Genomic DNA, 27,446 nt, shown 5'->3' on the forward strand with positions numbered 1-27,446 from the left:
GGACGTCATCCCGCCACGCCTCTGGACGTCACCCCGCCACGCCTCCGGACGTCACCCCCCCACGCCTCTGGACGTCACCCCCCCACGCCTCTGGACGTCACCCCGCCACGCCCCTGGACGTCACCCCGCCACGCCTCTGGGCGTCACCCCCCCCCACGCCTCTGGGCGTCACCCCCCCCACGCCTCTGGGCGTCACCCCGCCACGCCTCTGGGCGTCACCCCCCCACGCCTCTGGACGTCACACCCCCACGCCTCTGGACGTCACCCCGCCACGCCCCTGGACGTCACCCCCCCACGCCCCTGGACGTCACCCCGCCACGCCCCTGGGCGTCACCCCGCCACGCCTCTGGGCGTCACCCCCCCCCACGCCTCTGGGCGTCACCCCCCCCACGCCTCTGGGCGTCACCCCCCCCCACGCCTCTGGGCGTCACCCCCCCCCCACGCCTCTGGGCGTCACCCCCCCACACCTCTGGACGTCACCCCGCCACGCCCCTGGGCGTCACCCCGCCACGCCTCTGGACGTCACCCCCCCACGCCTCTGGGCGTCACCCCCCCCCACACCTCTGGACGTCACCCCGCCACGCCCCTGGGCGTCACCCCGCCACGCCTCTGGGCGTCACCCCCCCCCACGCCTCTGGGCGTCACCCCCCCCACGCCTCTGGACGTCACCCCCCCACGCCTCTGGACGTAGGCTGGGAGCTGGGAGCGGGCGGGTTGGGACGGGCTTCCTGGAACCTCCGCCCCCGTGAGCGCTCAGCGCGCACCTGTCCCCTCCCCGCCTCGGGGCTCCCGGGACCCCAGGCCAGCACTGCCCGGCCGCTTGTCCCGCCCAGGACGCAGCGAGGGGCGTCCGCGGCGACCGGGGCTGTCCGCACGCCGCCCCCGCAGCGCGACCTACACGCCTCGCACTGCGAAGGCGGCGGACTCGCCGGGCTTCCTGCGGGCAGCCCGGGGCGCCCACGCGGGCTTCACTGTCTGTTCCGCGACTGCTCACGATCGCGACCCGGTTAGGGGAAGCGGAGAGGGAGAAGAGCCGCAGATAAAGCCTGGCGCGCTCGGCCAGCCGGGGCCCTGCCAGAGCCTGGCCTGCCGGCCGTGGGAACCGCAGGATGACGGAAGCAGGTGCGTGAGTCCCGGGGTGTGACCCGGGCTGCCGCTGTCACAGAACGAGCCGCGCCCTCGTTCCCCGGGCGGCGCCGCTGCGGCAGCTCAGACCGAGACCCCGCGACGTCCGTGCCAAGCGCAGCGAGCCGTCTGCGGGCCAGAGACCGGCTCCGGGCCCGGCACGCCTGGCTGCCACGCTCCGGGGCCCAGTGGCACGAACCGCCCTGTGACGACCCCTTCCCTGTGCAACTCGCCCAGCGGGGACGGCCCCTGCTTGCCCGTCTGTCCCCCAGAGCACGAGGCGTGATGGCGTCTCGTTTTTTCTATCCTAATTATTTACGTCAAAATCAGGTGCCTCTCTCCCGGCCCCCCATGTCCCACGAAGAAGAGGAAGCACCAGAACCCTGCCAACGATGATCGACAACGCAATGGTGAGGAGACAGGGTGGTTACAAGGGAAAGAGTAAAATTTGCTCTTGTAGGACTTTCTCCGAATATGTACTACTTTGTCTGAATTTAAAATAAGTGTAAGTTAAATATATGTATTTTTATGTATGGCTCTTTTTGCTGACTTTTTTTTTTTTTTTTTTTGGTAGTTATCAAAGAAAGTAATAGAAATGCAAGTCCCATTCGGGAAAATGCAAATCTTTGAGAAGGAGAAGGCGCGAGAAGCCTCTCCAAAACACCGGGCGTGAGCCCGGTTTGCAAACTCTGAACTCAGCTGGACCCCTGCACCCCTCCACCGCCCTCCCGTCGGCGCTCAGACGCGGCAACGGAGAAGCACGTTCGCGAGTTGGAGAAGATGGAGTGAGCGCGAGGAAGACCTGAACGCTCACCTGGGAAGGTAGCCAGGTAGCAGCCAGGCATCCCCGTCAGGGACTCCGAGAAAGCAGCATCAGCCCCCCTGGGGAGACTCAGTATTCATGTGACGGTGTGGGCGGGGGGGGGGGGGTGGGGGGGGGGGAACCCATCCTTGAGGGGCACGAGGAAAAGGGAGGACGTGGGACCACGTGACGCCGTCCGCTTGGAACAGGTGTGGCCGCTCTGCCTTCGCGCGGAAGCAGAAAACAGGAAATGCCTCACGGGGACCAGAGCTGCCCCCACGGGGTGGCCGCCTCCTGAGGTCGTAAATACCCCGCGACTCCAAACGTTTTCGGAGATGAGACGACGTCACCTCTCAAGGCTTCGACAAAGGCTTCTCCGGTCCCTTTGCTTTTAATTTCGTTAAAAAGCGGTTGGACGAGATTTCGCATGAGGTTCTGAGTAGTTTATAAATATAAAATATGATGGATATGCACAACCGTATAAATATATTATGGGTAGTAAAACAGAGCCCTTTGCTACGCAAGAGCTGCCGTGTTAACCCCAGCAGTTCTGTCTGTCAAATAAAGCTTCCCAGACAGTGAGCAACAGCAGGAAAAGAGGATGAATGTTCTTCTCCAGTCCAGACGTCAGAGGACGCCTACGCGCCCTCTTCTGCGTTTTTTTAAGCATAAACATCTTATAATTGACCCAACACCATCTAAGGTAAAAATGATATCAATGCAATCTGAACACTATAGAAGTTAAAAATTGATTTTTACAATGACTGTGATACCCTGAAAAATTCGTAAGTTCCTTTTGGGTTAAAAATAAGTGTGTGTGTGTGTGTGTGTGTGTGTGTGTGTGTGTGTGTGTTTCATTTCCGCTGGGCACATTGCTAGGATGACGTTTACACACATATGCAGGGGTGGCTGAAAGTAGGTCCGTCTTTTATGAAAGGCGCAGGCCGTTTAAGGACCCGAGAACCTTCCCATCCACAGCTACAGGAGGCTCCCTCTTACCCGCGTCCCCCACACGGTTCCTACCCCCGGCCCCGGTGCTCGTCCCCGCATCCAGCCCCCAAAGCCTCTGCACGCCCCACCGCCAATGAAGACACCTGACTCTGGGAAGCAGAGTGCCCACCGCCTGGTTCTGGAACCCACACGTCCGATTGGCTTCGACTCTCCTATAAAATTATTTACATATCTATTCCTGGATCATGGGGAAAAGCTGAACATTTCCCCAACTTCCAATGGATCTGGATGCTGCTGGAAATATGGAAAGAAATAGACGAAGGGATGCAAGCCAAACCGTCGGGGAAATCAAGTCAGTCAGAGTCTTACACTGCTGTGGGAAAATAGTTTGATGTTCCTCTTTGGCAATTAGCACGTCCATTTAGGACCAAAACAATTCAGGCTGTTGGATTCCATAACATTCACAGCTTTTAGACTCGGTGACATAATGAAGTTAATCCTTCTACTCCATCACGGTACCACAGGGCACACTGAGAAAACCGCGAGAGACCAAGGAAGGCTGAGTCCTCGTGAGACCCCCCCAAAACATGAGCGATTTGCCAAATGCTAGTCATGTAATTACTTACTGCCTGCTCGCTTGTAAAATTAGATGTTATCAAATTTTAAAATGTTCCTTCCTTGCGGATGATTTCACAATGCTCCATCATCCTAACGACAAGTGTTCCGAAAGTCAGGAACGAGAAAAGCTGATGTTTTTGTTCACTGTTTTTTTTTTTCTTGTCGTCGTCGTTTGCTTGTTCCTTTGCACGTACATAAAAAATCAAACCAACGTGGCCTAAAATGGAAGTAAACCATAAAATGGCGCGTGGGCACTCAGGGCCCTAAACACTGAATTAGGCAGGATTTAATTTTACTGAAATAAAAGGTTATTTTTAAAGGCAACGCTCTGTGCGAGGGGTCGACTCTGCGCTCCGCGGAGAAGCACTCTGCAGGATGAACACGTCGCCATCATGGGAGTGATGGAAACTAGCCGGGCTGCGTGCCGTCGGCATGTACATCTCACTCAGCAACTCCTGCCAGCTGCCTGCAAAAATTAAACTCATTAATCATTCTGACTCAAAAAGAGAAAAAGCTTTGGGTACAAAATTTTTTTAAAAAACACTCCATTTTATGAAGAAAACAAACAACAAAAAATGTCCAAAGCCGGCATCTCGAGAAAGTCCTGTCTACAGGGCAAGGCGAGGATGCCGATCTCACGCAGGAAAATGAGCCGATACCATGGTCAAAAACGTAAATTAAAACACGTTATTCCGAGGCGCCAGACCTCCCTGCGGCGGCGGATGATACGCGCACTCAAACTACCTTGGAGCGCGCCCTGGCGGCCGGGGAAGGCGAGGCACGCGAAGCAGCCTTCCACGCCCACCTCGGGGCGCCTCACCGCCACGCGGAGCTCCAGTCCGCTGGGAAGGCATAATTTTCATTTTTCTACAAACAAATTTGGCTTTGAGCAAACACAAACCTTTTTCTGGCCGGCTCTTGGGAGCAAAGGCTTGTTAACACATTGAAACGGGTTCGCCGTAATTCGCAGTTGACAATTGACTCACCCAAATGAAAAAGAAATGGGGCCTACTCTTATTAATTTTCAAGCCAGCGGATTAGCTCTTTGTCGCGGCTTCCTCCCAGCCAGGCTAATTACGAAGGAGCGGCGAGAGACACGAGCCTCGCTTTGAAAGACTGCGAGCAGCAATGCAGAGGCGAGGGCGTTTGTCACGCCAGAGTCGGCTTCGCGCATCCTTCAGTCAGCATGGTTCCTGTCACTAATCTCGTTGCCTCGTGACCCGGACGGACCACTTTAGAAGGGTCGCTTTAGAAGGGTCGCTACCTTCTCTGTGCTGAGACAGGAAGCCAGGCTTTATGTACGATGTCAGAAAAGTCTCTATAGGTACAGAATTACACTTGTAAAAGGCGGGTGATGATTCACTTTACGAAAACATTCGCAGAGAGACTGTTCTAGGCGGTAAACACCTCCCGTGTGTTTCGAATATGTTCCGAAGTACGAAAACTAAACCTTTTAGGAGGATGACTGCGGTATCCGGCAGGCTGCTGTGATTTAGTTACGGGGCATTCGAAGCCCACGAGGGGACCTCGCGGCTTATCTAGTGAAATACCTCACGTTACAAGAACGAAACCGAGGTGCGGAGGGACCGTAGTGTCCCCGCGCTCACGCGTGACGGCTGCCGCGCCAGGAAGCCGGAGGCGCGGAGATGCTCGCAGAGGAAACGAGGGGGTGAGGCAGGACGTCACTTAGGGGGTGCGCGTGAAAAGGGAGGGGCAGACGACATTGGGGACGTCTTCCACGGGGATATTCCGTCGCCACCACCAAAACGACCTCGTGTCCAGCTGCTGGACATGCGGACGAACGCTTGGAAGCAAGCTCAGCATGGCGGCCGCGCAGGCCCTTCCAATTCTCCGGTGCTACAGGCCAGAGAAGCAAGTGATCTTCAGAAGGAGCGCCGGGAGATAAACGCATACGCGTCAGGACGATGAGGCCGCGTCTGCCTTCTGATCCCGAAGCCGCAGAACGTGCTCGGTTCCCTTTATCTTCCTCCCAGTTTATCTGATATCGAACTCCTCTCGCGAAGAAAGCGTGAGAGGGAGGACGGGAACAGCGGAGAAGCGACTGACTTGCCGAAGAACCCAGAGGCCAAAGGCAGGGGAGGAGACACAGGACGTGAACTCAGGCAGCATCGGGGAGACGCACGATCCGCAGGCTGCAGCGCAGGGGGCGGGGAGGGGGGGGCTGGGCATCGAGAGCCAAGGGCGCAACGGCAAAAACCGAGAGAGACATCGGACCGGCCGTCGCAGCAGGCAGGTAAGGGAGCGTTCGTGGCGTTCCGTGCGCAGCTTCCGCAAGGAAGGCGGCAAGGACGTGAGTCCGCCACCCAGCTAAAGAAGGGGACGAGGGCCGCAGGCGACAAGGACGGGGGATGTGTCGTAGACGACTTGATGACGCGGCTGGGCAGCCAAAGAAGGACAGAAAACAGGACCGTCGCCAGGGCTGGCGGGAGCGGCCGACGGAGACCACCTCTGTTCCGCTTTGCAGGAAGAGAAGGAAGAGCCGGAGGAGAGGGAAGGGTGAAGGGGGAGCTATTGTTAGTAACAGCGGCACCGCGCATCCACCCAGCGCTCGCCAGCGCCCAGCGGCGCCTGCTGTGTAGGTGCGAACCTTACGAGCTGAGGTCGCACCCCGGCACGCCTCCTCGCCTGAAGCGCCGGACGCCCCTGTCATTCCCCAAATTAGTCGTGAGAGGAATGGGATCAAGCAGACCGTTGAAGCTGCTACTTAAAACGTAAAACTGATAAAACCTAAGGAGAAACTGGACTACCCGCTTAAACCATACACAAGAATAGACTCAAAATGGATTAAAGACTTACATGTAAGACCCGAAACCATAAAACTTATAGAAGAAAACACAGGCAGTAAATTCTCTGGTATTACTAACAAGAAGTTCTTTTCAGATATATCTCCTCAGGCCAGGGAAACAAACAAAAAAATAGACAAATGGGACTACATCAAACTAAAAAGTTTTGTACAGCGAAGGAAATCACCAACAAAACAAAAAGACAACCGACTGGGAGAAGGCATTCACTAATGATATATCTAATGCAGGGTTAATATCCAAAATATATGAAGAACTCATACAACTCAACAAAAATAAACCAAACAATTCCATTTAAAAATGGGCAGAAGACCTGAACAGATACTTCTCCGAAGAGGAAATACAGATGGCCCACAGACATATGAAAAGATGCTCGAGGTCGCTAACCATCAGAGAAATGCAAATTAAAACCACAATGAGATATCACATCACACCTGTCAGAATGGCCATCGTCAATAAATTTAAAAATGAGTGTTGGCAAGGACGCAGAGAAAAGGGAACCCTCATACACTGTTGGTGGGATTGCAAACGGGTACAGCCACTATGGAAAACAGTATAGAGATTTAACGAAAAATTAAAAAAGGATATACTTTTTGGCCCAGCAATCGTACTTCTGGGTATTTATTCTTAAAGATCTGTGCACTCCAATATTCATGGCAGCACAATTTATAATAGTGAAGATACAGAAACAACCTGAATGCCCATCAGCAGACAATTGGATAAAGAAATTATGGTTCATATATACTATAGAACATAACTCAGCCGTTAAAAAAAAAAAACGAAATCCTACCATTTGCAATGATGTGGATGGATCTCGAGGTGATTATGCTACGTGAAATAAGCCAAGACAGAGAACGATAAATACCATACAACTTCACTTATATGCGGAATCTAAGGAACGAAAAGCACGAATTAATCAAAAACAGACTCACGAACACAGTAGACAATTCGGTGACCGACAGAGGGGAGGGGGCGGGGGCTGGGAGAACAGGGCGAAGGGTTAAAGAAGAACAAATCAGTAGCTGGTAGTTGGGCGGGGCGATGGGGAGCCTGGCGGGGGGAATGCGGTCGGCAGCAATGCGTGGCCAGGTGGAGGGCCAGGGCAGGGAGCCGGCGATTGAGGGGACCGTTTCACGAACCACTCAGATGTCTAACCAAGGTACTGTATACTCGAAACTAATTAAAAAAAAACAAAAACCTGAGGAGAAATGCATAGGACGCTGGCGCCTGACCGGTGAACATTCACGGCGAGGATGGCTGGCTGCGGAAAGGACCTCGCGAGCAGAGGCTCGCCGCTCGGCCCCTGTTCTGGCTAATTTGCTGTCATTGCCTCTGTATGGTCAGGAAATCACGTGTCTCCCAAAATGAGGAATCCAGGAACCTGCAGACATGACCTCAACGAGAATGCTGCCGTGACAGCAGCTGAGGCTCCAGAGCCCTTTGAGAAGTCGGAAAGATACACCTGAGTGTTATGCACTAACATGATATTTTGGGCCAACTCTATCTGAATAAATGTGTTTTTAGCAAATCATAAAGAAGCACTCAAGCAGGGGTGTGATGAAGTTCAGCATTTTAAAACCGTTCACAGTTCATCCCCATCAGAAGTGACTCAATTCTATTAAAAGTCACTCCCAGCGATTTTTCCTTTAAGAGTCAACTTGTGTTTAAAACTAAGAAATGAATTTTAAATCAAAATAGCTATTGATTCCTCCGAGGGGCTGCCCAAGAAATTGACTTCATATTTAAATAAATCTAAGATGGATGGGAAACGCTTACAAAAAAAAAAAAAAAAAAAAGGCTTTATTTCTATGTCGCAGTTAGACCTAATATCTTGGAATGGACCCTCCCAACCATGCCTTTCTGTGGTGTACCTGGGGAGGGGGGGTCCCCATACACACGTAGTTTGAGCAGATATGCAACGCATTGCTAGTTAATTACCTGCCGTGCAAGCCTCTGCTTCACCTCTACGTGACCTTGTGACGACCTTATATTTAAATTTGGGAGGAATTACCCATCTCAGTCACATTCAGGCATGTATGTGTACACACACAGAGGCCGAGAACTCCATGTTAATTTCCCCTTTCTGGATAGGAGAGGCACAGAGCCCACTGCGTTTCGAAGGTGCGCTGCTTGTCATCATCTCGGTGACCAGGGTGGGAAAGCTGTTTCTGTACCGCGGGACAGCTGTCACTGGATGACAAGCCACAGAACAGGAGCGAAGCCACCAGCCTCAGTACTGGGGCTGGGCAGAGAGGACCACCAGCGATTTCCTCGCGGGGAACACTTCAGCACCTCAGACAGCTCCTGGCCAGGCAAGGGGCGACCCCGCCCCGGAACTGCTTGTCAAAGGTTCAAACGGTCGACCTGCTCCTAGTCAGCCGTCCAGACTCCGGTTCGGGTCTGGGCAGCAGAATGATTACTGGAGATGCCTGAATCCTGACAAGGGCCGGTTCAGAAACGCTGCGTGTCTAGCTGCTGTCTATAAGGGCACCCTGTGTTAAGCTCACGGCCGCCGCGGTTCCCAGGTGAAGCCTGGCTTGTTTACCATTCGCATCTACCTTCCAGGACGTTTTCTGAATACCTCTTCCGAGAAACGTGCAGAAAGGCTTTGAGACACCGATGCTGCCTTGAGCCTGTGCCATGGGCTTAACCTTACATGTTAAACATGTCTATATATTTCACACGGAAGCTACACGCACGTGTGTGTGCTATATGTATAGTGACTGACGCACACACCTCTCTATATTTTCCAAGAAAAAACACCGATGTCAGGACTTAATGAATTTTCGTTGGTTCAGACATGCCGTTCAGAGCCATAGCGGCAGAAACCATCTGCGAATGCCGAACCCCCGTTTGCTCCTCTGCTCGACCCTTTTGCCCATCCGAGAAAGAGTTGTAGACAAAGTGGGAAAGGGAAATGTATGCTCCAGGCTGAGATGAAAAGGAGGAGAGAGGGAGAGGGAGAGGGAGAGGGAGAGAGAGAGAGAGAGGGGCGGAGATCGCCTGGAGCAAGACGCAGATCCCAGAGCCTCTCCTTTCTGCTAGCGACACCTAGAGCCGCCGGGGGGAACTGCACAGGCCCCTCCAAGGCCGACGCGGTCCCAACAGTTCTAAGTCAGACTTGAGGCGAGCGGCGCATCGTTTCTGCCTGCATTGCAGCTCAGCTGTCTTTCCCAAGGTTCTCAGTAGTTTCACGCTTCGGAATTTCTCACCGACCCCTACGCAACCCCTCCTCTGAGGCTTTCAGACCAGGCTCTCCCCTGGGGCCTGCCCCACCGAGGTGAGGGACAGATCTCCAGTGCTCTTCATGGCACCAGGGCGTCCCCAAGGGACCCCAGAGAAAACATGAGCATCCCACGCAGGGTGATCCAGGGTGCTATGCATGTGTGCATGTGTGTGCGCGTGCGTGAACCACATCTCCCGCACACTTAGGTCATCTCCATTGGTCTCCACATCCTCCATTCATAAAACAAAATAAAGACAACCAGTAATGACCACCAAACCTCGGTGACTTTTTCAGAAGGGTCCCAATGAAAGTGCTCACCCGCATCACACACACCATGAAAGAAGCCCCGAGTGGCAAATCAGTGTGGCCTGAGGCAGGGCGCGTTGCCCGCACCAACCTGCCCAGGGACCTGCACGGCCTGGGCGTGCCAGGGGAGGCTGTGGGGCCGGTGGGAGGACCATGCCCAGGCGGGGCTCCTCCAGGGCACACGGGGTGCTCTGTAAACCAACACTCCCTGCATATTTCGGGGGGCCGCACTAGCCAGCCAGCTCGCCTGCCCATCTGAGAGCTTGCCCGGGATTTTTTCCTGTCTCCCTGGGAAGAGGAGTTCTCACAAACCCGTAGTTTCCTCCCTTCGCGGTCCTCCCGGGCCCTCGGAATAGCTGGACCGACCGGATCTCCAAAGTGGTGGAACACACCCACCGGCGAAGCCCCCTGGCGTCCTGCCCGAGTTACCGGTTACTAAGGCGACATGCAAATCCAACCTCTGAAGCCCAGGCTCCCAGCCCTGAGGAAAGCAGGAAAGAGCTCGCGGGGAAGTTTTCGGCGAACGCGGCGGGACGCAGAGTGGCCAGTCCACAGCCGGGCGCAGACCGGCAGGGCCCGGCGCTGGGACAGGTGGCCGGGCCTCCTCTGCTGGTGTTTTGTTGTGTTGTGTTGTGTTGTGTTTTGTTTTGTCATTAAGGAAAATCACCACCAGCACCAGTGTGTGCGTGTCTGGGGCAGGGGGGAGCGGGGGCGGGGGGCTGCCTGGGAGAAGTGGAGCGGGGCGCCGCGGACAGAATCCAGGGGCAGGTGGGAGGGGGCGAAAAAGAGCCCGGGCCGTTATCTCCCCCGAGTGGTAAAGCAGGAGAAGAAAGACAAGCCAGCTGTTAGGGGGCCAGGCCGGATTCTCTGCCTGGGGTCCGCGGCCCCCCGCGGTCGACAGCGGGCCTCCTGGCCGCGAACCCCCAGCTACGCCCACATTCCGGCGGCGCCGCGGCCCCAACCAGACGCTTTGCTCTCGAGCCACCAACTCCTGGCCGCCGCTGCTGGCGGACCCGCTGCAGGACGGCGGTGACCGAGATCGCAGCGCAGGGGTGTATCTGGGGACGCCCCGGCAGCGGTGGGGGAAGGGCGGGGAGGCGGGCAGCCAGCGGCCGGGGCGGTGCGGGCGCGCGCGGCCCCCGGCGCCGGGCCCCAAGCCCGCGCCGCCCCCCACCCACCAAGATGCTCTTACGTCCTCGTCGTCACCGTCGCTCCGCGCCTGGTACTGGAACCTGGGTCGGCCGCCCGCGCCGCCGCCGCCGCCGCCGCGCTCCCGGGGCGCCGCCGTGGGCGCCTGGGCTCCGAGCCGCTTGGGCCCCGCGCCGTCGTCCTCGGGGCCCTGGCCACCCAGGAGGCGGCTGGCCTCCGGGGGCGCCGGGAAGGACCGCGAGGTGTTGATCTTGCCCGTGAAGCGCTGGTACAGGGAAGCCATGGGGCCGCGCGCGCGCGCCGGCTGGCGGTCTGCGGGGCGCTGCTCCACCGCGCGCTCCGCTCCCGGGCGCCCGCGCCCCACCCCCGCCGGGGGGAGAGGGGACAGCGGCGGGGAGGAAGGCGAGCGGCAGCCTGGCGGCCCCGCCGCGCCGCCGCCACCCTGCAGGCGCCACCGGCGAGCGCCCGGCCCAGCCTCCTGCGCCCCCTCCCCGCGCGCGCGGGTTGGGGTCTGGGGGCGTGTTCTCCTCCTCTTCCCTTTTCGGTTTTTTCAACTCCTCGCCACGGCCACGCGGGGCCGAGTCACAGACACCCGAGGAGGAAAATACAAAACACGGCGAGGGAGGGACGTGCCCCGACCCCGCGCCGGCGCCCCGGAGCCCGCGCCACCCGAGCGCCTCTCCCGCCGCCCGCCGGCTAATGGCGCCTGGGTGGCCGAGGGCTGGCGGCGAGGAGGGGCTGGGTCGCCCCCCGCGGGGGGCGCAAGGGCGGCTGGTGGCGGGGCGCGGGTCGTGGGTGCCGGCTGAGAGCGGGGGTGACAGATGGGTGCGCGCCAGGGGCTCTGGGCGCGGAGGGCCCCGCCGGAGGTCGCGCCCCACAGTTCGGGGACAGAGCACCGATCGTGAGGAGGGCTGCGGGGAGAGCACCCCAGGGCGCTGAGCTCTGCGCCCGCAGCCGCGCAGCTGCGGCCCGGCTCCCCGCGCGCCCCCGGCCGCCTCCAGCTCTCCTAACTTGAAACCACAACAGCCGGGCCCCTGGGTGCTCGGGGCGGGCGCGACAAAGAGCGAACCGTGGGGCGCGGGGAGGGGGCTGGGGGCGCCCTGCTTCCGTCCCTCCCCAGCCGAGTCGTCTCCCCTTCTCCCGGAGAGGTCGGGAGGGCGGGCGGGAGGCCCGCTGGAGCCTCAGGGCGGCTCAGTCCGAGGCCCCTCCCCACCCTGCACCCCGATTCCTGCACCTCGCCAACTCCGTTTCCGTTTCTAACGGATTCAGGCGGCGGCCGAAGCACCTGGGGTGCGGAGCACTTTCCCACGGCCCGCCCCGCCCCGGCACTTCCCACCTGCCCTGGCCGCCCCTCCCGGGGAAGGACGCGCAGGGCGCGGGTCGGGGCGCGGAGCCCGCCTGCTGCGCTCCAGGGCGCTCCAGCGCCGCCGTGTGGACAGCCGAGCGCGGCGCCCGGGCGCTGGCTCCGTCTGCACCGCAGGCTGGGGTCCCCCTCCCCTCCCTCCTTCTCGGACGCGCCCCATCTGCTTTCTAGAGGCTCCGGGCGCTATTGCTTCTCACCCTGCGCCCCCCACCATCCGCCTTCACTCTTGTTCCCAGCCTTCCAGCCAGGACGACCTTACCCATCCCTGTCGCCAGCCGGGACTGCACCAGGCCCCGGTGGGCTGCCGCACCTGCTCGGACCCTTTGCCACTCCGCCGCACCAGGTCAAGGTGGGCCTCTCCACCTCACCTTCAGGGACGCAGTAGCGCTGGCCGCGATGCTGGGACTACTTCCACTTAGGGTTTCAGAAAACCCCGTGAGGCACCCGCCCCTGAGGACACACCAGAGGCTCGCCCTCCTTTGCTGCGTCTGAGTCCAAGGCCATCTCCTGGCACCACCAGCCAAGCCCAGACACCCCAGAGAGACCCTGACCGATCTGAATTGCCTCCTCCCTCCATCTCCCGGCCCGGGGTGGAGAACCTGGATGCTGTCTTTCAGGGAAAGGACAGTCGCTCCCACACTCTCCAGGAGCTCTGAGCCCAGCGGGCAGCACTCGGTTTTAATCAAAGTTGATGCCACACTGGTCCTCTGCTCAATCCTCTGTGCCTCCCCATCACTGCGTAGCCAGTACCATCATTCAGGTGGTTTAAAAAAACACATATCCTTCACCGCAACTATGAAAACAAGGAAAACCAGTATCCCCACAGCTGAGAGGCTCCCTGCCTGGCCAAGGCCTCCTGCACAGGCAATTAGCTGTCCCCCACAGATCTGGGCGTGTGTGGAGGGGGGCGAAGGAGCTGACTGTCCCACTTTACTTTGAAGAAGAAGGCAACGATTATAGGGGCCATAAATCTAAACGTTAAAAGTCATCTCATTTAGATAAATAAATAGAAAGCCTCGCTGCCATCCCCCCACCCCGCCCCCACCCCAGCTGTGCTTCTGATCCCAGGAGGCTGCCTCTCCCAGAGGGGACTTGAAAGGAACACCCGGCTGCTGGAGCCTGGATCCTGACATTTCACTAAATATAGAGCCATTAGCGTCTCACTTACGAGGTCTACACATACAGACCTCTGCGTGAAATACGCATGCATGTATGAGGCAAGCCAAGAAGCAGCATCATGTACACTTCTTGCTCTAATATATTGTATACGAAACATAGGATTTCTATGGGAACAGTCTACACGTATATACCATACACAACCCTTTATAGATCTGTGGATATCGACGAGAACAGACTACACATAAGATAAAGAAGGCACACATGTCCCTCGCTTCTAAAAATTATATTCTCAGGTGAGCTTGGTGGTTTCAAATTACCATTTGGTCAAAGTTAGAATGCCTAATTAAGCAATTTCTATTTTAAATTATTTATAATATGAAAAAGCTATAAAACTCATCAACAGCTGGGGAGAGAGCTGAGGGACAAATCTGTACTGAGAGAATGAAATCTGAAAATTAAACAGGAGATATGGAGAGGGAGGGTGGTCAGGACAAGCGAGAGTCCCTCAGAGGCCAGTGTGGAGGGAGACGGGACACCAGCGAATTAACAGGGTGTCCCACTGGGAGGACGTCTCGGGTGCGGTCCAGGCTGAGGGCCCGTTAAGTGACTCAAGAAGGATCTGGCCACATTCCTCCGCCTTGCGTAATGAACACAACGCATTGTAAAGGATGTTTCGGAGTTGGCGTGCAGGTCTGTGCATGCGTGTTTGCAAGCGTGCGTGCACGCACAGGTCCAAAATTGCCCTGAACACTGACAGGCGAATTGCAAACCTGACCTTTAGATATGCCATGCCGCCAGGACTCTGAGGTCCCGAACGCAGAAAAGAGACCGGGTCACGTTTCAGGATAAGAGAAGTAACAGAATGGCGGGGACTTGCAAGCTATGGCCTTTAATGTTCATGACACGTAATTAATTCATACTTAATTATGGCCTTCCATGGCTTTTCAGAATCCATCCTCCAAATCAGGAAAAAGATATTTGAAAGCCTAGCAAAACTTTCAATGGGCATTTAAAAACAAACCAAAAGAAACATAGCTGGAGCATTTCAGAAGGGAACATGTCACTCGACGGTCTCCACCCAGCCTGCCATAGGACGTCTCTGACACGCGACCTTGAGGGAGGCGTCCATCCTTGCACGTCGGGTAAGCTTGGAAAGGCAGCTCTAAAAATATTTTATGGATTATTTCACATCGAGATTTTAATTCTCCAATACCAAAAACCATGTCCAATGACCCCTCTCCCCACCTACTTTCATAGGCTTACTTCTTCCCTGTCGTTAGAAGTGTGACTGTGTGTGTGTGTGTGTGCTCGCGCACACACACGTGTTTATTTTCCCTGGAACCAAGTTACAAAACAAATATGATAAGTCACTGGAATTAGGCAGATGCTGCAAAATATGGCACATAGTCATTTTTTTCAGTAACAGCAAAAGGCAACTTTTGGGTCTCCTTGCAAGCTGAGTGCTTTAAACACCCAGAGTGCACTGAGCTCAGCAGGCTGGGCGTGGTTTTGATTAGCAGAGAGGTTTTCTTTCTTTTATCTAGAAGAGAATTATATCCTCTTCCCTTTCTCCTCAAGGAGGAGGAGGAGGGCAAGGCCCAATTTAAGGTTTTTCTTCTTTTCCAAACCCTGATATTTGGAGAAATGAAAAGGCCGACTTAGCATGCTCTGAGGGAGGCCTTCCTAGCAGACTGGTCACGGGCGTCTGTCTTCTGGATATTGTCACCTCGAACGCATCTAAATGGGGAGAAATTAAACAATTGGGTAGCTTGAGAAAATACAGTGTTAAATATATAAAGGGAAAGGATATTTTCCATTCAACTCTCTCTCCACCTCTCTCTTTTTTAAAAAAAATGTGGGTTTTGTTGCTGTTGTTGTTGTTGCTGTTGCTGTTTTTGCAAGATGACTACCCATCAGGGTCTGGGTCCTTTCCAAACAGGAAATGTCGAGCACAAGAAAAAAAAGATTGCTGGCCTTGGCTTTTAAAAACGACAGCAGTATAGTATGAACGGAGTTCAAATTAGTGCTGAAAGGTTAATATGTTTTAAAGAAAAACATTTATTCCAACCCAACAAAGGGGCTTACGGTAATATTAATAAAGCTTCATTTTAATCTGCCAACAGCACGTTCCCTGCATTTCCAAACTGCCAGAGGCCACACGTGCTGCTGCCCGCCCTGGCGGTGTGGACACAGGTGCACGCGGACTCAGGTGCATGCTGGACACAGGTGCACGTGGACTCAGGTGCACGCGGACACAGGTGCACGTGGACTCAGGTGCACGCGGACACAGGTGCATGTGGACACAGGTGCACGCGGACACAGGTGCACGCTGGACTCAGGTGCACGTGCTCGGCCAACGCAAGCAGTGAAGCCGCTGCCACGTAATTTAAACAACCGTCCACTCAGCCGAACGCTGGTGTGCACCGAGGGCAAGCCTGTCGTCCTTAGCCCAGCGGGGGAATGCCAGACCCGCCCTTCCTTTTTAGAGATTCTCCCTCTCACTGGTCACCTCGCCCCCTGGACCCTGGTGCATAGCCCACTTCCTCTTTCTTTCCGCTTGTATCTTCCTTTCCCCCGTCCTCTTTCTTGCCTTTCATTCCTGTCCTTGCTGTGGACCAATATCAGTAGCCTACATGTACTTTTTTCCTCTAAAAATTTCTCACTGTTCTCCGAATACTTATAAAACCTTGCTTTTGATCGCCAACGTTGGCTCAGAAATTACCCAGATTATCACTACGTTTTCTGAGGATGCGATGATAGATTCCTCAATGTTTTCCAGGGGCTCTTAAGATTTGGGGGGCATGAGATGTAGAAGAGAGTCCGTTGCTGGGGTTTGTCCCCGGCGACCACTTGAATGTGACCGAGTCATTATCCGAAACGTCTCAATTCCTACATCGGACATGTTCGCTGAAGAGGGGAGGGACTCTGCTCCGAAGTGTCCCCAGCGCCCCGGGCCCTTGTCAAGCCCTGTGCTTCTGTGAGTCCAGCGCATTAAGCTACATCTGCTTCCCTTTTAAAATGACATTAACGGGCCTCTGCGATTTGGCGTTTCTGTTTTTTTTAACTGGCGGAGGTGACGGTGGCGTTCTGGAGGAAGAGAAAGCTCTGATCTTGTGACCAATGGCAAGCACTGGGAAAGACCACGGCCGGGTCTGCCACAGACCTCAGCGTGGCACGGGCCGGTACCACGCGGGGCTCGGGGTTTTCGTTTTTTGCGTCACGTCGCCTAAAGCGATCCTTCCGGTCTTCCTTGAAAGCAGCAGCGGATTGGGAGAGGAAAGAGAGAGACAAGGTCGTTCAGATGCAGGGTCTTCGAGTAGCAGGGCGGAGAACAAATGCCGACCCTTGTCATCTTGTCACGCGATTCTCCCCGTCTGCACGGCTGGAGAAACAGTTACAGAAAAGAAAAGATGCGACGCCACGGAAAACGACCCCGGTCGTGAAGCGGGGGGCGGGCTGCCGTGCAGTCCTGGAACGCAGAGCAGGACTCACGGCGGGGCCGGCCGCCAGACACGGCAGAAGAAAGTGACGTGAGCCCCGTGAACCGGCCCTCCGGGGCCCACGCCCGGCGAGACGCGGAGAAGAGGAAAGAGGCTTCCCCTAAGCGTCAGAGTGACGACGAGATGGCTTAGAGAGCCGGGGCCGGGAGCCGACGCCGGGGCAGAAACGTGGACCTCGGAATACACGTCTGTGGCATGAGCCATCGGGCCTGGGGCGCTCGGGGACAGAGCATGCGCGCGCCGTTAGTTCAGCAGAAGAGGAAGCACTCCCATGCCGGGGCGGCGGCGGGGCCGAGGTCGGGGCCAGCTGCGAGCGTCCCGCTCACCCGTTCAGGAAACGTCTGCAGCCGACCGTGTGCCGGGCACCGAGCTATGGCCGAGGGATGGGCCGATCCGTGAAAACGAAGACAGGGCTCGTCTTCAGACAGATCAGTCGACGCCCGCCACAGCGAGTCGGGGCGGGCGCTGCCCACCACAGGCCCAGACTGGTAACGCCTTGCTTTTCGTAAACTGATATATTTTTCTCAACTTGTCGTTCCTTTAGATCCCTTTACGGCCCGGCCAGTTTTACCGAAGACTGTTAGAAAGGTCTGATCACAAATGCGCGCCTGATAACACCCCACTTGCCGGCTGCAGGGGCGCCAAGCTGCGTTTTCACTCCAGCGATGCAGCGGCTCCCAAGAGCTGCCTCTGGATGGGCCGTGCAAGGGTCCTCTGGACCCTGTGAGAAACGAGAAATCGGGGCCCCACCCAAACCTACTGAAGCCAAATTCAGGGCTAGGGGCTAGCGATCTGGGCTTTAATAAGCCTCCCAGCTGAGCCTGAGGCGCACTCAAGTTCAAGAAACGCTGCACTAGCATAAAGCGGCACAAGACACTTCTAACGGCAGACAGGTGACCCAGAGGCTTCCTGGACCGGCTGCCTATTTTTGGGAAATGGCTGACCAACCTAAAGTACTTAGTGAGGATTCTCCCGAGGGCAAGGATTTTGGGAGAATGTACAATCTCGTCTTCCTCATTTAAAAAGAGGTTATCCTAGCAGTTTGCTCAAAGCCAGACTAGAAGGGAGCACATCGGCCTTGGCAGGGTATCTTCAGAATGCTCTTTTGCCCTCGAATTGAGGGGTTTAAAGCTCATCTCAGGAAGAAGGCAGGGGAATAACAAAGCAGACACTGAAGACGGGCTGGAAGCTGAGACTCCGAGCCCGTCCGGGCTGGTCTCAGAGGGACTTTGGTTTCGCATATTAGCAGAGAGCCTCTCCCATCTTGCCAGAACACACGTAATTTGGCAGACCGGTTCTGCAGAATTGCAAAGGAAAAAAAAAAAAAAGCCTTACTTTCAAAAATTGATTTTATTAAAAAATCCTTGGTGCCTCTGGTTTAGACTCACTGTTTTTTTAATGCAGTAAAAAAAAAAAAATCTTTCTCACAAATTAAAAATCAATGAAGTTAATAAACATATTTAAGTTGAAAACTGACTTTTGCAAACTTAATTTTCCTGAACCTACTCTTTTAAAGGCACATTAAAATGTTCGTTATAAAGTCCATTTTATTTACTTTTTCGCCATCACTTAAAATTTCTTCTAAATCTCCACAGGACACGCCTCCAAATTTAAAAATGGGCCGACATTTCTTTCGGTGGCTCAACAGTTTTCCTGCGTGTTAACACATTCTCTGGACCCCACGTGCGGGCCTACTATTTCCAGGTAAAGGTTAATACGCACACAACGGATTCTAAATATGAAGCATGAGACTCGACCCTGGAAGGGAAAATAGACCTCAAGCCTGCCGTGCAGGAACTTGACCTTGCTGCGAGCAAGGACGAGAGACAGAGGTGCCAAGCCCCTGATTGCAGACGCAGCAGGCGGAGAAGCAGCAGGTTCTCGTGAATGAAAACGGCGCATTAGAGGCAATGCACCTGCCACGAGGCCCCCGTCTGCCTCCCAGGGGCGATTCAGGTCACCAAGCCCGGCCCCTATGTCAGCTCCGCTCTACCCACTTCTGAACAATTTCCTTCTCCTACTAGGGAAAAAACAGCTTTGTCTATACTATTAATTGCATTTCAAATCGCTGCAATTTAGAACTCAAAAAAAGTAACTCCCCTAACAACTTATATTTCTGTATTGCTTGACAGGTAAACAGAAATTGCCCACTGGCTAAATAAAACCATTAGTCATATGCGCCTGCAAGTTGAACAGTGCACTTTCCTCACTCGCAGCAAAAACAAAATTGATTCTCTGCTATAACACAGAGGCACATCCCATCTGTCGCTTAGACGGCATCTTAGTCCCTGACAGGTCCCCATCTCCGACCTCCGTATCGCACCTATCGTCACCCCGGTGATATCATATATGTGGAACTTTTTCAATCTTCATGAAAAAGAATGGACGGGCTCATGCATTCAAAGGACTTTGAAGGGTTCCTCAGCCGTCTTGCGGTAGAAGGGGCACCGTGAGGCTGTGTCTACACCTGCCCTTGGGGATCCCTTTATTTCTCTCTCTCAGAGCTCCAGTATCATGCACAAACTCAAGTTCAACTCTAAATGAGATGCAAATGTCTGATTGTGATCGAAATAGATTCTGAGCTTCCAAGTTGAAATATTCAAATCCATGAGATAAATGCCTTTCTCGAGTACTTAATTTGCACAGAGAAAAATAATATATAAAATAATTTAATCCAAATATACCAGGAGATAGAATACAGAATTCAGGTGTACGCCAAGATCAAACATAAGACTCCACCTGTGCCACAGACCCTCAGGGCGGCGACTTGTCCCAGGATGGGCACTTTAAGGGAAAACTGGGAATACACGAACTTTTTTCCAACTGATTACATCTGCATCTTGCTAAGCCTTCCCATCAAAAACGGTGAACGTCAGGCCTTGAACTTCACAGGCGGCAACTGATTCCTTGGGGAGGCAGCCTGCTGGATTTGTCCACGAGATGGAAAGCGGCCGCCAGAAATGACAGCATCCCAGCAGCGCAGAGCGTCTGGATGGTTAAGCCGGGCCCGGCCTTGGGCTTCTGTTTCTGGTTAACCAGACATGATGACAACCTCTGGAACCAATCACAGCTACAGGAAGAGGACCAGGGGGAGTGATCTACGGACTCTTCCCTATCCCATTGATGTCGCCCATCTTCGAGGGGCAAAAAAACCATCACCACTAAGATCATTGCGATTCTGGTTTTTCCCGAGATCTCATTTGAAGGGTGACTCACACGTTCGTTCCCTCACCTGCCCCTTCCCCCAGAACCTGCGACTTTCACCTTCTTGCCATTTCCCTATTGGTATGGATCAGATCTAACTGTTCAAGGCATCGGGGAAGATTTCCTTGAAGCTGTCTGCTTCCTGCTCGACGACTTACACAACGACCCTGGACTCATCCTGCGCTGTGTGCCGGGGAAGGGTGGGCATCAGTCGCTGAGTTGGCGCCTTGGGGGACGCCTAAGCACGGGCGGAAAGGTTTTACTCCTCCCTGATAACAGAGAGTGGAAAGAGGGCACCCCGCGGGCCCCCCGAGCACAGCGCCCTCCAGTCCCCTGTCTCTGAACACAGCTGCGTGCGGGCTCGAAGGCTCGGAGCCATGGCGGCCTCGCTCAGCCACGGGAAGAAAGATGGGGGCACGGCCAGCGCCCCAACCCTGGAGATGCTGGGCCGATGCCGGGCCACCCCCTGCCCAAGACAGGACCCCTCGTCTCAGCCCCTTTCTGTAGGGGTTGGCAGGTACGCAGAAGTGTCCCGAACAGACACACTCGGGCCCCCGCTCCTGCGCTGTCGGGCTCTGGGTGCAAGCAGAAGGCGCTAAGCACCTGTTTTCACATCTACAACCTGAGGACGTCCCAGGGGACTGAGCACACCGGCCCCGCCCACCGCACGGGGCCCTTCAGAGGGTCCAGGGCACTGCCATCGTGGGACCCGGGCTTCTGACAGCTGCCCGCCCCCCAGGAGACCGTGGCCGCCTCTGCTCCACACCGCTGGGATCACCTCTCAAGCTCCGCCCCCGACGCTCTCAAGCTCCGCCCCGACGCACCCCAAGCTCCGCCCCTGACACATCTCGAGCTCCGCCCCTAGATGCCTCTCAAACTCCGCCCCTAGATGCCTCAAGCTCCGTCCCTAGACGCCTCAAGCTCCGCCCCTGACTCCTCTCAAGCTCCGCCCCTAGATGCCTCTCAAGCTCTGCCCCTAGACGCTTCAAGCTCCGCCCCCGACGCCTCTCAAGCTCCGCCCCTAGATGCCTCTCAAGCTCCGCCCCTAGACGCCTCAAGCTCCGCCCCCGACGCCTCTCAAGCTCCGCCCCCCGACGATTTCCCGCTGAGGTCTGCGGTTCTGAGGGGCAAACGCCTGTCTGTGGGGTTCATGTCGCCTCGTACACACTCCCCCAGCTACGGCATTTGGAGATGCGTCTCAATCCCCAGGGGCCTCTGGACAGAGCCGGCTTTCGGCGCTCGCGTGTGTTATTATGTCGCAGAATAAAGCGTCATTCTGGCCTTGCCGTGGGAGGGGCGCGGCCCCCGCGCCTCGGCCCAGCGCGCGGAGCGGGCGCTCCCTCAAAGCGGGTCGAAAGCGGATTTCACCCCATGTTTCCCGGCCCCGTGTCTCCAAGGCAGGGGCCGGCGATGCTTCCGACGAGGCGTCCAGAGCTAGGAGGAAAGCCAGAAGGCGCGGCCCGCGCAGTGCGCTCGCGTCCCCCGGCGGTCTGTTCCGGCTGCCGCGCGCCTGCGCCTTGATCCAGGAGAGAAAACCACGGGAGGAAACCAGACAGATCCGCGCCTCGCAGCCCCGCCGGCGGTTCGGCTCCCGCTGCTCCGCTCCGGCGCCCGCACCCGCCAGCCCCGCGGCGGCATCCTGGCCACGCAAGCCACCGGCGAACCCCGTCCCTCACAGCCGTTTGCTTTGACGGTGCTTGATGGACTCAATCGACTGCAGACATGAAAGCGACGCACAAACCACGGAGAAGACAAAGCAGAGCGGAGGCCCCTTTGTCAAGGCGCCGGTCTGGCGCCCAGGGAGGGGGAGCGGCCCGGAGCTCGACGCGGCCGCGCGGGGGCGCCGTGGGCGCGCAACAGGCCTGCTGGGCGGCCCCTGGCTCCGGGCTCTGATCCGACCGCGTCTGCCTCCGAGCAGCAGCGCAGGGAGCGACACGGGCTTCCAGAAGACGTCTGTTCCCGTGAAAAGCAAGACGGCCGCTCCACGAATGTTCTAGACGCCCTCAGAGACGCCGGAGTCGGGCAGTGAGCGAACCACGGCGCTGTCGTCTCGTTTACAGACCGACTCTTCCCTGGCGGGGAGGGCCAGGGGCCAGCTAAGTCCCCGGGCCTCGCGGAGGAGGGACACGTCTCGCGGGTGGGTTTGTGCCGGGAACATTCCTCCTCCCCCTCCTCCTCCTCCTCCCACGATAGAGGGGCGTCCAGGGAGAAGAGCTTATGTGGACAGCTGCCGCCCCACCTTGCCGAGGGACGAGGGGAAAATCTAAGGACCTTGGACAGCAGCCCGACGCCGCCCTGCGTCTGCGCCAGCCACCCTGGAGAATGTGAATTTTATGCCCTGCGAGAAGCTAGTCATTCACTGGGGAAAAGCAGCATTGCAACTTATTTTCAGTCCCACTTTGAAACATGCACGTGTTTTTATAAAAGGATCTGGGAAGTCAGGACGCCGAGCGATCCATCCGCTGGACACTTAACATTCAATTTTTACAATCGTATGTTTTACATACATCACCTCATTCACTAATCGTGCAAGTCCAGAGCCTGGGCTGTCCCCGTATTATGTGATAAGGGACCATCCCCGCTCGCCCTCTGTACACTTACGGCTGTCATTTCGATGAGTCACGTACTTAAAGCACATCCCAGGAAGCTGTGAGATGGAGTTTCCTGGTGGCACAATCACAGCCCTGCTTCAAAGCTCAGCTCAAACACCACTGCCTCCGAGAGGCCTTCCATGATCGTTTAAGCCACTGCTAGCCTTGTTGAACCCTCTTCAGTCCTGTAAGTACGTGCTTTACAAGACACACACGTCTCGACCTCCGATGGAGGTGACACACATTACTGAGCCATCACGATGGCCGGCCACGTCCTATCTCCCCATTCTAAGTTCCTTCATAAAAAATGATGTGTCTGATTCAAGTTCTTCCAAGGAACTCTCTGGTACACAGAGCAGGTGTTCAAACTAAAAGTTGGTCCGTTTCAGCCATGCTTACCTACGACCAGGCGGTCTCACAGAGGGGGGTCCCTCGGGACCCACCGTGTGGCAGCCCGTCGGGAGCTGGGGCACTGCCATTTGGGCACCACCGAGACACGAGTGATATTAAAACATCGTCCGCCCACACCGCTGCGTTTCAGAAACTACAGACCACACGATCCACGGGTCAGGCACGCGAGTTAAGAAATTAGGGTATGATTTTAAAGAAAATGTGAAAAATCTGCCGGCCTGGGTGTGTTTTTTTTCCCCCACAGAAGCCTTGGATGCCGCTCAGACAGGCTGTCCTGTTGGATGGTCCCTCGGGACTGCTCCTGCCTCCTTCGCTGCCCATAACCGACGCCCGTCACGGTCCCGGAGGTGAGAAGTGACCGCAGTGGTATCGAAGGCTTCAGTTGGTTACTCACATCCTTTTTCCATCTAGTAAGCCATTTTTAAAGACGAAGTGTTGTTCTTCATTACAGCATCAGCAATTCTTTAAAAACGACTCTAGAAACGCTTGCTTGCAGGGCTGGAGAGCTGCGAGCCTCAGAAAAAACACATAAAGCTCCTGACAGAGCCTTTGACTAAGCCCGTCTTGTGGTCCTGGGAGAGTCTGACTATCCGCTTCCAACACGGGTTCACTCCCAGTGAACCCCTGAGAATACTAGCCGGGGGCGGAGTCCTCCCAGGCACCTGCCAAGGTCAAAGCCGGCCACAGTCGATTACCTCTCTCCTGCCCGGTCCCCGGCAAGGGCGTCTCCCTACCCGGCACAGCAGGGCTCCTGTGCAGCTTGCTCACTGACTCCGCAGTCACCCTGAATTTTCGCCGAGCCCATGGAAGGACTAAGAAGGACGCGACAAAACAGCGTCATCGTTTTGAATGTTATTCCAACCTACGTTGCTTCTTGACTGCCTTTTACCTTGGGATAGAGCTGCCACTGAGTTTGCTGATGACCAGGGACACAGGTCAGCCATTTGCCGTCCCATTCTGCTTCCGCTTCTCAAAGAGGTGGGGGAATGATGTTGAGGGCACAGTCTGCGCGTGCACCAACGGAGCTGGGCCCTTCCTGAACCCTCCCCGCCCGCGGACAGTAGGATCTCACAACTGGATGACCACACAGAGGGCAGAATAAAAACCCAGCTCGGGGCCTCGGACTCCCCACGGGCGAGACATTTCAAGCTCAGGTCCTTTAGGTTTCTCATTGGAGAAAGGAGACAACCCCTATTTTGGAGAATTGTTTAAAGGATTAGATCAACTTATTATATGATGTTTATTTTAGCACACACCACCACCACCACCACCCCCAGCATCTGCTGGCTTTTCAACCATCTCTCTGGTGTCACCATAACTGTCCTTTCGCTGAGTGGTTCAGCCACTGAGTTCACACTTACGAGCCAGTCTATTCATTATTTAAATGCTTTATGTTTGCACCAAGGTCTCTAACATTAAGAAGAGTTGCTCTCCTGTGTTCATCGATGTAGCTAACAAACACGTTGCACTGGAGACGTTACACGGGCAAATGGTCTCGTAACGATCTAGGGAAACGCTTGTGAATATCTCTAGATAAGACAAGGTTGAAAAACACTAGTTTTTGCCTCTGCCCTAATTTTGAGCTTCTTGATGCTTGGATACTTTCACATAGTCTTTCTAGCTGTGTTTACACTGATAAATGCCTCTCTGGATAACAGCATAATGCTGGATTATCAGTACAGCTGACCTACGAACAGCACAGGGGTTTGGGGCACTGCCCACCCCCGCCTCGTGCACTCAAAAATCCACATACAACTCTTGACTCCCCCCAAACTTAACTGCTGATAGCCTACTGTTGACCAGACGCCTTACTGATAATATAAACAGTCAATCAACCACATTTTGTTTGATATTTGTGTTATAACGCTGTATTCTTACAGTAAAGTAAGATGAAAAAAGATAATGTGATTAAGAAAATCATAAGGAAGAGAAAGCACATTTAGGGTCTTTATGGGAAAAAATCCACGTATATGTGGACGTACACAGTTCAGGGGTCAGCCGGACGCACGGATGGAATTGGGACATCAGCAGCCGGCTGTCTCCGTCCCTAGATCTGCCGCCACCATGACAAGAAGCTCCTACGTGGGAGAAGAGAAGGATCTTTGTGCTCTCGTGCGGGCGGAGAGGAAACAAAGTGAATTAGCCGTGTGATGGGGACACGGCTCCAGCCTTGTGTTACCGGCTCATTATCTGTAATGAATGAAATGATGCACACGGTTTAACATCGGAAGCCAACGCGATTGTCGTGTCATTGTTATGTATGAAAGGTGACGCTAGAGTGTGACTTGCTCCCTCCCATTTTCTGTTTTCCAGACATCCGTCACAGACCGCACCATAATCCTTCTCTAACGGAGCCTTTCGCTCCACCACGGGGAAGCGAAGACTAAACCCCCCGAAGGGAGACCCCGGGAGACCCCGAGGGGTGGACTCTCAAGAGCATGAAGAGGCGTGACCGCAGCCCACTATGAGGACCACGTGTTGTATGGCAACTCCACGTCCAAGATGACACAACGACGGACAAAATTCCGCAACACGGTCGCCCATTCCACTAGCTACTGTGTGCTCGGTATCGCTTTATATTGCGTTTTATTTTTTAAGCCCTTCTTGACCCACTGAATCAATTTCATGAGCTTCTAATGTGTCACGACCGATTTTTACAAAATGTAAATGTGGTCCACGTTGGTCAAATTTTAGCGAAAGACGCATTTTCTCTGGTTCCCCCCAAACTCTCCCTCGCAGTGCCCCCGGCCCCTGGCTATTTTTCCTCTTCTCCACCCTCCTCTCCACAGTCCAGCGAACACACTCATATGGCCTTTTCTTGTCTTCTGAGATAAATTTACTCAACCCCCGAAGCCTTTCGCTTGCTCACAATCCTTCTCAGACAGAAATCGCCAAGGAGGAAAATAATCGGAGGACCTGATCGGCACAAAGGGTCGCTCGCTGGTAAGCCAACAGCTGCCGCTCGCGGGTGTCAGCCTGGGCACAGAGCCGTCCCAGGAGTAACACTGCCTCAATGCCTCCCAAAGTAAAACCGTGACTTCCGGCGTCTGGCGAGCCCTGGGCGGGAGTTTCCGACGCCAGGGCAAGGCGAGGAGCCCCCTGTCCTGCCTGTAACTATACCAAGCTCGCGTGTGAGGGTTTGGGCCTGGAGCACTCCGGTCCACGTGCAGAGACCTGAAGGTCTGGAGCCCCGACATTACGAAAGGTCGGCCGGTGGCATCTTGTTCAGGCTTTGGCACCCGGCGAGGGGAGGGAGAGAGAGAAGCCAGCGGCACCCCGATGTCACGCTCCGAGGGATGGAAGCCAGCCGTGGAACTCCATCTACCAGGCAGCGTGATGAGTTAGGTGCGAGTCAGACAACCAACCTCTGCACAGGAGCTGCTCTGCGAAATCCCACAACGCAGGAGCCGGAAGGGGTGCTAGGAACCACCTCAGCCAGAGGGTGGCGCCAAAGGGCCCCGCACGGGGAAGTCCGAGTCTCAGTCTGGCATTCGCCCTGATGCTGGTCACTCGCGCTCAAGGCCACCCGTGGGAGCCTCGGCTGGCGCTTCCTAATTCCCTGGTGAGCATGGATGGGCGCAGAGGGAAAATCGAAACCGATCATCTAATGAATCTGCTGTCTCCGACAATCTACTCACTCACCATCAATCTCCCTGCAACATGATTTGTAGGTGACAAGAAAATTAATGTACACGAAAGTGGCTTTGATGCTTATGGTGCTCACATACAAATACATCAACTCGCCAAATCCTCCGACTTAAGCACCTAAGAACAGACACTGCCCGCGGATTGAGAGTCTTTCCATTCAAATGATAAATGCCGTATTTGCTCCCATAACTCCTCCTCCTACTAATTTTTTTAAAAAGTATTTTACAGCTGAGAAGTAAATTAGGCAGCCTTGGCGGATGGAGTGACTGTAAGCACGAGAAGCTTCCAGAATAACGAGAACACCAGAGGTCACAGGGAAGCGGTCGAAGGTAGAAGCCAGCCAGAGCCGCAAACGGGGAAGATGCTTCGCACGGGCCTTGCTTCTCGTAACTGTTTGGATGGCTTTTTAACAGAGACGGATGAAACTTTTTATCATCGTTTTCTCCATTTTTGAGTAATTAAAAATAATCTAAAATATTGGTGGAGGAGTGTAGGCCTTTGTAATACCAGAATCTGTTATTTTAAAAAGAAAAAGGCGCTGCTTCCCATGGACCGACCCATTAAACCACACGGCAGAGGCCTGTGAGCTTAGCTATACGAATCTGTGACAG

The 27,446-nt window shown here is 55.2% G+C and overlaps 1 protein-coding gene across 4 annotated transcripts in view; it reads right to left on the reverse strand.

The window, feature by feature from the left end:
* The window catches only part of DPP6 (dipeptidyl peptidase like 6), a 320,383-nt gene that overhangs the window by 209,921 nt on the left and 83,016 nt on the right, over nt 1–27,446 (reverse strand). For 2 of the 4 annotated variants that reach the window (XM_036230618.1, XM_036230617.1), the window contains exon 1: nt 11,043–11,291. The exons of the other annotated variants lie outside the window; for them this stretch is intronic. In XM_036230618.1, the coding sequence (XP_036086511.1) occupies nt 11,043–11,282 (240 nt within the window). In that variant the 5' untranslated portion in view covers nt 11,283–11,291. Of the gene's footprint in view, nt 1–11,042; nt 11,292–27,446 lie in introns of those variants that run through there. 4 annotated transcript variants of the gene reach the window in all.

The sequence above is a fragment of the Rousettus aegyptiacus genome, unplaced genomic scaffold (genome assembly GCF_014176215.1).
Source record: "Rousettus aegyptiacus isolate mRouAeg1 unplaced genomic scaffold, mRouAeg1.p scaffold_m13_p_13, whole genome shotgun sequence".
Lineage (NCBI taxonomy): Eukaryota > Metazoa > Chordata > Mammalia > Chiroptera > Pteropodidae > Rousettus > Rousettus aegyptiacus.